Below are 10815 nucleotides of genomic sequence, written 5' to 3' on the forward strand. Positions count from 1 at the left end.
GTGAAAGGCATTTCTAGCCCATTCCCAGGTCTATGTGAGTCTCTCCCTCCTTTTTGCTCTCATAGGTCTTATAAAACAATACATACTAATCATGTCCTGCCTTCAGTTGTCTTGCTTTCAGATCATGTAGGTTTGTTGAGGGCTCAATTATCATTACATTCTCCATCCAATAAGGGTTTAAAATAATGGTCATAAATTATATTACTTGACCTATAGAATATAAAATATAGGTGTAAAAGATATATCACCTCTATCATAAACTTTATAGCTAATTGTAATCAGCATCAATTAAATTTAACAAATTACCATCTACTTAGGAACATGCATGGGGAAGGGGGAGCAATTTATTTAGAAGACACAATTCTCCAAATAAAGCTGCACCAAAAGCAGTGTTGCAGCAGCATCATGTTAAAACACAGTTATCACAGCATTGATTATTGATATTATGGGAAATTAAATTTATTCCTCTCATTGTCCATCATTATTTCTTTGTTACCTATCCTCTTAACCCTGTGGCAGCCTTAAAAAAATAAAAAAGAGGGGAAGCAGCATGCACATGGCTGCCTGATTGTAGGATAAAGCAAATAAGCAATTAGAGCCATTGAAAACTGGGAGAAAGGAGGTACTAGTGTAAAATCAAGCATAATAGCTGCAATGTGTTGAAACATATCAACTGTGTTAAAATCCATGAATTCATAAGTGATACTTCAAAAAATAAAAGAAAAACTCATTGGCCTTATCCTGCCTATTTTATATAAATTAAACTACTGAGTATAGTTTAATATGAGGCAACTGATCAGTGTAGAAGTATTTCATCTAATGAAGAAAGAGTGATAGAATACTACCGTTTTGCCATCTTTAATGAACTAATGGATATAGGCAGTGTTCCATCAGTGCTAACTAACATAACAACTAGACGTGCTGAGCCTTACGATGGAAATAGTAAAATCTTCCAATTTATAGTAAGTACAGGGGACAAGGAAGGCACGTTATTAAACCACATGAGTCAGGGGATGGGGAGGTTCAGTCAGCAAAATTCAGACTATGAATTTCTATAGGCCATTAACCTGGTTTCTTTAACAAATAAAAGAGTAAAAAAAAATACTTGAGATGTCAAGCAGTGGTAACATGGATTTATTTGGATCCTAATTTGAACAAACTATTTCAAAAAGTGTTTTGGAAATAATTGAAACAATCAGAGGTATTTGACATTAAGGAATTACTAATTCTGGGGGTGTAATGATGTTAGTGTGGTTATATTCTTTTAAAAAGTGTTTTAGTTTTTAGATTGGTGGTGGTTCTCAACCTGGGGACAATTTTATCCCTTAGAGGCTATTTAGCAACATCTGGAGATATTTTTGTAGAGGCCAGGGTTACTGCTAAACATCCTACAGTGCACAGAAAAACGTCCCACAAAATTTTATCCAGCCCCAAATGTCCAAAATGCTGAGGTTGACAGACTGTCTTAAAGATAACAAACAGAACTATTTCACCAATGAAATACCATGTTTTAGTTTTCTTTCAAAATAATCTGGGGTTTAGGAGTGGACAGTAAAAGATGAAATAAATTAGCTGTGAATTGTTGAGCCTGGGTAATGAGCATATGGAAGTAGTTTCTTTATACTATTTCTCTACTTCTGTATGTATTTAAAATTTTTCCATAATAAAGGTAGTTTAAAATATATATATATTGGAATATAAAATTTAAAGAAAAATGCAGCTATGTCTCTCTTTCCCTCTGCAGGCCCTGTTAAACCTAGCAGAGCGACTGGGAGAGGCCAAGCCTCGAGGACTGACTAAAGCAGACATTGAACAACTTCCTTCTTACCGGTTCAATCCTAACAACCACCAGTCAGAACAGACTTTGTAAGTATATTTTCCTGACCTCATTCTGTGTTAAATTTCGTTTTCCACCTTTTGTGAAATAAAAGCTTGGAAGTCAAAGATAACCTGATAAAGATAAGTAGTGACTATTTCATACTCTAGGCCTATGCTGTCCAGTAAGATAGTTGCTAGTCACATGGGGCTATTTAAATTAAATAAAATAAAAGTTAAAATTTTTAGTTGCACTAGCTAGTGATGCTATATCAGGAGATGTAGATGTAGAACATTTCTATCACCTGAGAAAGTTCTGTTGGACAGTGCTGTTCTGGATTTTTAGGTGGCCTAGAAATCTTACGGTTTTTAATTCAAACACTAGAATTATATTAGATTGAAGTTTCATACCTATAAAATTTGAGGGTTTTACCTGAAGATTCTCCTTATTATAGTATCTTTTTTAATAGCAACTCTGCTAGATACAATTCACATTTAAAGTGTATAATCCAATGGGTTTTAGTATATTCATAGAATTTTGCAACTCTGAATTTGATTTGCATCATCACAATCAAGTTTACACCATTTTCATCACCCGCAATAGAAACCTCATCTATTAGTAACCACTCCCCATTTCTCCCCAACCCTCTAAACCCTGGCTCAGCCCCCTACTGTATCACTTCATTCCTAATTGGCTATACCATTTTACATTCCCACCAGCAGTGTATAGAAGTTTTCAGTTTCTCCACATCCTCACCAACGCTTGTTATTGTCTGTCTTTTGATTCTAGCCATCCTAGTGGGAGTGAAGTGGTATCTCACTGATTTGATTTCCATTTCCCAGGTGGCTAGTGATGTTGAGCTCTTTTACTATACTTATTGGCCATTTATATATCTTTAGAGAAATGTGTATTCACATTCTTTGTCCATTTTTTAATTGGGTTGTCTTTATTGAGTTGTAGAAGTTATTTGCATATTATACATATAAATCCTTATAAGATTTATGATTTTCAAAAATATCTTCCATTCTGTGAGTTAGTTGTCTTTTCACTTTATAGATTGGCATCTTTAGAAGCACTTTTTTTTTTAATGGATGAAGTTCAGTTTATCTGTGTTTTCTGGTTGTTGTTTCTTGTGCTTTTGATACTATCTCTAAGAAACCATTGCCTATTCCAAGGTCATGAAGATTTACTCCTGTGTTTCCTTCTAAAAGTTTAATTGTATTTAGCTTTTACATTTAGGCTTTTCATTTTTTAGTTAATTTTCGTATATTGTGTGAGGTAGGGGTCCAACTTCATTCTGTTGCATATGGGTATCCAGCTGTTCCAACCCCATTTGTTGAATATAATAGTATCTTCAGTATTAAGGTTGTCTTGGATGTTAAGCCGGAAATTTTCTTGATGATCTCTCACTCAGTAAAGCAAAGCACTCCTACTAAATTTCTTAATATCATGCTTTTTTCGAGGTATTGATAGATTATTTTGTTTTAAAATTTAAATATTTTGATAAGTGAGACAGTAAGTGGTTTTGTAGGCTTCGATAGTTGTAACAAAATAGAAACCCCACTTGGTTTTATGGTTAAACAATCTTTTTGCTTTATTTTAGGTGTGTAGTATGCATGTGTGATTTTGAGTCAAGGCAGCTACTTAGAGTTTTACCCTGTAACCACGAGTTCCATGCCAAGTGTGTCGACAAATGGCTTAAGGTAAAATGATGGCATCTGAAGAGAATGACATCGCATTTTCTTTCTTATGCATCATAGTTTCATGTAGAGTAAGTCCATGGTTTGGTGGAGGGTGATTAAGGAGACAAAATTGAAACACAGCTTTCAGTATGATTTCTGCAAATTAAGAGAAAGACCAGTAGAAATGAACTACAATCATCAGTGTGGGAGTGATTGAGCAAAATCTGAAAATGGGTTTTCTGTCCTTGATAATCAATATGTCCTAACTTTCTTCTAAGAGTTTAGAGGGGACCTCACTGGAGGTTCTTTGTCAGAGATTTACATGAGAAATAAACCTCTAGTGCTTTTACATAATTCTGACCATTTTCTCCTTTGTGTATATGGGTCGGGGGGAGTCCAGAGACACAAATTCTAATAGTATGCCAGGGTGAAATTATTTCAGGGACTTCTTATTTTCTATTTTTTATAATAGTAGGATAAAAATGTGATGAAGTAAAATAATTTAGTAAACTTAATGGTTTGTTTTAGATTATTCTGAGTAGGAGATGATAATACTGACTTAGATAACTTCACGGTTGGTGAGGAAGACAGATGAGTTAAAATAAAATAGAATCAGTCCTCTGTGTGAGCACAGATTAAGGGTACCCAGTTTAGTCCAAACTGAATCCTGAAGGCAAAGAGTCTAGACTTTTTAGAAAAATGAGGTTATTATATATGCATAGCCCTGACATGTGAGAACAGAGAATGACCAGAAAATCACGGGTTCCATGTGGCTGATGGCTAGAGTGTGAGGGAGAGAAGCAAGAGAAGAGAGGGGTTCAGAGGTAAAACCAGGAGCCAGCTTATTGCAAAGTCACTGTGAAGTGTGCGGGAGTTTGGACTTGATCCTGAAAACATGTGAGAGGATATGTTTTAGAAAGATCACGGCCACAGTTTGGAGAATGGAATAGAGATAATTTCTGAGAGACAGAGAGATGAAATAAGGATGTTCTGGGCCAGATGGAGAAGAAACAGTAGAAGTTGGATGAAAAGAAGAGTACTTGATTTGAGAGCTATCATAATGTAAAAATGAGAGTATTTGATGAAAAATGCTTCGTAGAACGTAAGAGAGCAGGTGTTGCTTAATGTTTCTGATTTTAGCAGCACAGCCAATGGTAGTGCCATTTGTTGAGATGGTGTTTTAAGCCAGTTATTAAATTTGTCTAAACTGGTGATGGGTAGTTTTGTCTGTATGTTGAAACGGACCTATTAAAAAATTATTCATAGGCTATTGTTTTTGAGGTTTGTGGAGTATATTTTGAAAGATTAAATGATTGCTTTGTACCTTCTTAAAGAAACAAAGAATGTAAAAACTATGTGGAAAGTAAAAATAGTTCTATTGCTTTTAATATGTTTCACCGTATAAGTCAAAATTCAAACAAGTTTTCTCTTCTGTGTTTCAGGCAAATCGTACTTGCCCAATCTGCCGAGCTGATGCTTCAGAAGTGCATCGGGATTCAGAATGACCAACTTAAGAGCACAAATTTAATTTGGGTGTTCCTTATCACATGTATATATGGACTATCCATTGAACTTAATCTGTGTGGCTTCCAGCCCTCCCTTTACCAAAAGGGTCAATGGACCTTTCTTTGCACTGTGTGACTTAATCAATTATAAAAGCTTACAATTAGTCTTCACAATTATGGGATTGTTATACTAACCGTGTGATTGGAACTCCAAAGACTTTTTCTTTAGCTTAATTTTGTGTGTGCACTAACATTCCCTGGTTTTCGTGTGATCATTCCGAGTGTTGCTGCAAGATTACAGTGGACGTGATCTTTTAGCATGTGCTTTTATAAAAAGTGGTAGCTCCAGATGATATAGCAATCTACCTTATATAGAGCCTTCAGAAACTGTGAGTGGAAATGAATGCAGCGTATGACTGTTGGTGATAAATGTATCTGTGTGTGTGTGAGAGAGAATGTGTGAAACTACTTGTGTGAGGGCATGGTAGCTCAAGTGTGTATGAGATCCTGTATACCAGCATGTACCAAGAATGTGTGTGTAGTTTTAATTATGCTGCAATGTATAATCTGGTGTGTTATTTAAACAGCACTAGTACTGTACACTGGTTTTTTCCCTTGTGTTTGCTGTTGCACACTGATTGATAAGGGTGCATCAATTATAAGCATTGAATACTCCATCCCCTTCCCTCCCAATGAATGGAATGAGAAAAGCCTTCTTCCTTTGCTTCAGGCAGCTGTCACCTTCTCTTCGTTGGTGATCCCACGTGGGTCACTTAAGGAAAAAAGTGTAACAGATTCTCACTCCATGAACCTGATAGTTTCATTCTGTTGTGAAAAAGAAATTTTTAAATCTCCAACTTGCTGTTTCCAAAAAGAAGGTGCAATATCATACATCATCAATTAGCAATATTAGCATTTCAATCAATGATTTGAATGTTGATACTCTCTTGTTTTCCCTTTACCTTTCCAGTAAGCTTCTTACCGGAAGTACTTGTGATTTTTTTTTTTTTAATGTTTAGATTTGTAGTCTATTCTGAAGATATTTGAGTAATATATTTCTAAGAAATACCACTGGTCCCATGAAGTCTCACCTCCTCTACTTCCACCAGAACAAAATCTGTTAACTCAGCTTGACTTCTGATATGTTCTTTGTTCAAGCTCCCATAGGCAACTAAATTGTTTTCAGAAAACTATATTTCTGTCCTGCCAAGCTCCAGTTCTGAAAGTTGTCTAGTTCTTTTCCCCTCAGTAAATGTGCTTCTCATCGAAATCCTCATTTCCAGGATAGATCAAGTGCTGTGACAGCTCAAGTTCTTTAGACCTGATGTGCTTTGATGTTTTATTGCTTTTCTTTTTAATTTTTGTTTGAATGAGAAAAAGATTAATTTAACAGGTGTCCAGAATACTTGCAGTATAAATGAAGATTTGATTTTTGTATAAAAAATAATGCTGTAAAACAGGAATTGACCTTCATTTAGTTGATCTGAAAATAATACATAGCTGTGTGGGTTTTTTTAACAGGTTCATTGAGCATAATTCAGATTGTTTAAAATCATTTTTCCAGCAATGTTTGGATTCCTCTCTCATTCTTCTAGTGTGCTCAACATTGCCTCTTCCTGCAGTTGATGTCCTTGCTCTGTTTGCAGTAGCACAAGCTGCATAACTCCAGTCGGGACTGTAATGACTTGCTGCCAGCCTCACTCAGCTTTCAGTTGGCTCTGTGTCCGTTTCTACTCAGTGTTAACTACTTGTTACTGCCGTGCTACTTGCCTTCCCTTGAAGACTCTATAAGCTCATCACAGCTTAGAGTTCAGTAAAGTCAATTCACACAGAAGCACAATTTTGCCCTTTTCCAGACACTGTTGCCTCTATTTAGTCATACAAGTAGGATTTTGTGTACCTTCTGTTTGCCCCTGTATTTGTCAGTGCATCAGAAATACATCTAAACAGTGGTAAAATGCACGTTACTTTTAAATCATTAGAATATCCTCCACCTGTTCCTGATGAATCAAGTGTGTTAAAGACCAAAATTATTGGCGTAATAATCAGCTACATTACAAATCACGTATAGTTTAATCTTTATTTTTTTTAATTAAGAAATCATGTTTAAAATGGCAAAAGCCCATCTTATACATAGACTTTTATATAGCTGCAAAAAATTTATATCTGTACAGATCTAACATAACACTACTACACTCAGTATTCATTTTATTGAAGCATGCAAGTAAAGCACTTTTTCTAATTTATATAGATACCTAATTAACAAGGCACATTGTACTAATGACTAGGAAAAGTAGCTCTTTCCTCCCTCCCTCTGACGAATTCTTAATACCCCTTTTCCATTAAAATTTTGAGAGGTTGTTGGCAATTTAGGAGGCAGCAGGGTCTATTTTGGTAAAATCCTGAATGAATTGTTGCACTCTCGTGACTGATCTGTCTTTGGGAATGTCTTCTTTGCATGGGGCTCTTAAGGATGTGTGCAGACTTGCTTATTAAGTGGTTAGTGCATATTAGGAGCATACGTGCATGTGTTCTGAACCAGCTTAGACTAGACTAGCCACAGTGAGCAACTTTGTGGCTAGCAGAAGAGAAAGAACAGTTGATTCATACCCAGCTGTTGACACCTTGGGTGATACACCAGATAGCAGGCAGATGTTGGTTTGTTGCCTTCTTCCTCTTTCCTCCTAAAACAATTTTGGCTTTACCACCTTAACTCTGCTGTGTTTTTTGTTTTTCTATGCATGAATTACCATCTTTGTTTGTTTGTTTTTAGCTCCCCCTCTTCCCCAAACAGAACAAAACAAAAAACAAGTCCTCCAGGTATCAAGATCTCATTAGGATTTTCTGTCCTGAATTTTTTTGAGCAAAATCTGGAAAACGTGAAAGCATATTTAGATTTTATACACTCTCTGAAATGTGATTTGTTAAGATTCTTATATTTGGGCCTCTTATAACATTTTGAAAGAGATCTACCAACTCACTTATGAGAATATTTTTCACAGATATCTTTAGGCCTGTTAGAAAGCTATTTTCCCCCTGTTGGTACATTTGGTTACCTCATTTTGCTGTTTCTTTCAGATTATGAAAGCTTACAGGGGTGTATCTTTGGAATCATTTGCTGAGTCATTTCCTCAAATCATACTCCATTGTATCAGTTAACATAGTTTTAAATGTACGTATTATAAATATCTGTAACCAAATCATTTGAAGGCTTGATAAATTTTTAACAAAGTTTGTACATTTTTTATGAAAGTTACTAGTAATGCTTTACTAAGTAGTGCAATGAATTTTTATTTTTAATCCCTGTGCCCAATTTTGGAGTTGAGAGGGTTGTTGGTAATAAATGTATGATGTACACTTAAAAACATTCGGTTGTGTTTGGTGTTACTGTGTTAGGGAAGGGTAGGGGTTGTGTATGTTTGGAGGGAGGGGTGTAGAGAGGGATTCTCACAGGAGGATAGAGCTCTTGAGCTACTAGCAGCCAGATTTAACTTTTAGGCAGTAATTCAGATTTTTGTTTCTGTGTTTGTGTATAAACAACTTAGAAACATAGAAGCAACTTGCATTGTAACTCATATGGTACATATTTGTATCTTTACAAAGGCCAAGAAGATAGCTTGAGTGTAGGCATACACATGGTGTATAAGCTTATTGAACATTAAGGTTACATAAGTGGGCAGCTAGATTTCTTTCTGTGTATGTCAACTATAAGATGTAGGAAATAAGAGTACAAAAGATAATTGGGGGAGATGCAAGAGGGAGGAGATACAGGGATATATGTATATGTATAGCTGATTCACTTTGTTATAAAGCAGAAACTAACACACATTGTAAAGCAATTATACTCCAATAAAGATGTTTAAAAAAATAAACTATGGAAACCAAAAAAAAAGATAATTGGGCAGATTTGTTCACATTAGCTATGTCTGACTTGTCAATATAATATGGAAAGAGGAGCCTCTGCTTATCATTTTCCATACATGTTTGTGTAATTGCTTTCCTTTGACTAAAAAAGGAAGAAAGTAAAGCAGTCTATATATATGCTGAAAGTAGAAGTAAAATACCAAAAAAAAAAAAATGAGGCTAATAGATCCCAATTCTCACTCTTTCAGGAAGCAGTCCTTTGGCTTAAGGTGATACCCTCAGCCTGGCTCCAGTCCTCCCTTGACAGAAGCATTCAGAAAAGGGACTAAGTCCTGATTGTTTCCCTCATTTTCCCAGCATACTTGAAAGAGTGAGTGTTTGTGTTGGACTTTGAATGACTCAAAACTTGTACTGTCTTACTGCAGAAGCATTTACTGCCCAGTCAGTACCTATGCACTCTCTCCCATCCCCCTTCCTACAATAAGGCAGCGAGGCCTGTGCAGCTGGGTTTGACCAAAGGACTATAAGCTTAGGCCATGGGGGAGCATTTAAAAGCTAGCTCTCTTTTCCTCTGCCATGTTGATGGCATCCCTGGATCCTGAGCCACTGTCTGGAAGAGAGCTGTCCTAGAAAGCCACTGGACTCCACAGATTTTCTGCTAACAATAAGTAGAGGTCCTTAAACTACCCTTCATCAGGACTTCATCTTTGCCAGTTTATTTCCCCCCTTTACAAGTCTTTTTAGTCTTATTCTAACTACATTTTGATAGTACTAATCCTCAAATGTGCCAATTAAACATCACTGGCTACAGTTAACTTTTACTAGATCACGAGATCTGATTTGCACCACAGGATAAAATTCTTCTGAATGTTTGTGGTCAGATCACTATCAAATGTTTCAAGTCTCCTGTGTGCTTCAGACTAATGAACTGTATAGACAAGGATGTCCAATAGAAGTGTAATTAGCCACATACATAATTTTTTAAATTTTAGTGGCTATGTTAAAAAATAAAAAAGTTTTTAAAAAATATATTCAACCTAGCATACCCAAAATATTTCAATATGTAGTCAGTATAAAAGATTATTGAGATAACTTTGTATTTTCTCGTACCAAGTCTTTTAATCCAGTGTATAAATTGTATTTACAATACATCTCAATTTAGCTACATTTCAAATGCTCAAATAGCCACATGTGGATGGTGGCTACCATGTTGGACAGGACAGACCTAGATGCCAGGTTATCTGGTTTCCAACTAATTGAAGGTTACTCTTGATATCCCAAGGCTTCTTAATGTTTTCATTGCATGCCTTTATAAACTACAGTATGATTAGAAATATGTTACTCTTTGTAGAGTGGAATGTAACTCGTTGCTATATTCAATACATAAATACGTAAAAATCAGACTTAGTTCCTGTGAACATCGTATATAGCTTCCCTGGCTAACATTCAAGAACAAAGTTCCTTGTTTGTCAGTTAATTCCCAAGTCAAACATTTGCTTATAGCACCTTCAGGATTCATACCTATTTAAAAGATTAACTTGCCAGTCAGAAAATTGGGCATTCTGAAGAGAGTAAGAAACTTTGAACCCACACGGAGAGGGTGGGGTGGATCCCAGCTGAGATTGTTTTACATACAGTGCACATGCTCTTAACCTTTTTCATGTGGCTATCTCTTGCCTCCCAAACTGGCAGGAGATGTAGGAATAAGAAAGATTTGAAGAAAAAAAAATGAACATAGTGACAGCAAGGGATACTGAATGTCATCTTATATTTTGGAAATGTGCTGCAGAATCAGTATGGATGTTTTCTCACTACAAAGAGGGAGAGAATTAGGAGGAAGGAACCCACATTCCCTTCAGACCTCTGATTCTTGGTCTACACATGGAAACAAAGTATAGCGGCTGGTTAATAGAAGGACCTACAGCCCACACCCAGCACTCTGCCAGTA

At 36.0% G+C, this 10815-nt stretch overlaps 1 protein-coding gene across 10 annotated transcripts in view; it reads left to right on the forward strand.

Annotated features, from left to right (window-relative positions):
- RNF38 (ring finger protein 38) overlaps positions 1-8368 on the forward strand; it is a 124333-nt gene extending 115965 nt beyond the window's left edge. For all 10 annotated transcript variants that reach the window (XM_027105503.1, XM_027105505.1, XM_027105506.1 and 7 more), the window contains 3 exons: positions 1745-1866; positions 3420-3519; positions 4941-8368. In XM_027105503.1, coding sequence (XP_026961304.1) covers positions 1745-1866; positions 3420-3519; positions 4941-5003 — 285 coding nt within the window. In that variant the 3' untranslated portion in view covers positions 5004-8368. The remainder of the gene's footprint in view (positions 1-1744; positions 1867-3419; positions 3520-4940) is intronic.
- The last annotated feature ends 2447 nt before the right edge of the window (positions 8369-10815 follow it).

The sequence above is a fragment of the Aethalodelphis obliquidens genome, unplaced genomic scaffold (genome assembly GCF_003676395.1).
Source record: "Aethalodelphis obliquidens isolate GAN/ISIS:26980383/991018 unplaced genomic scaffold, ASM367639v1 scaffold7, whole genome shotgun sequence".
NCBI classification, from domain to species: domain Eukaryota; kingdom Metazoa; phylum Chordata; class Mammalia; order Artiodactyla; family Delphinidae; genus Aethalodelphis; species Aethalodelphis obliquidens.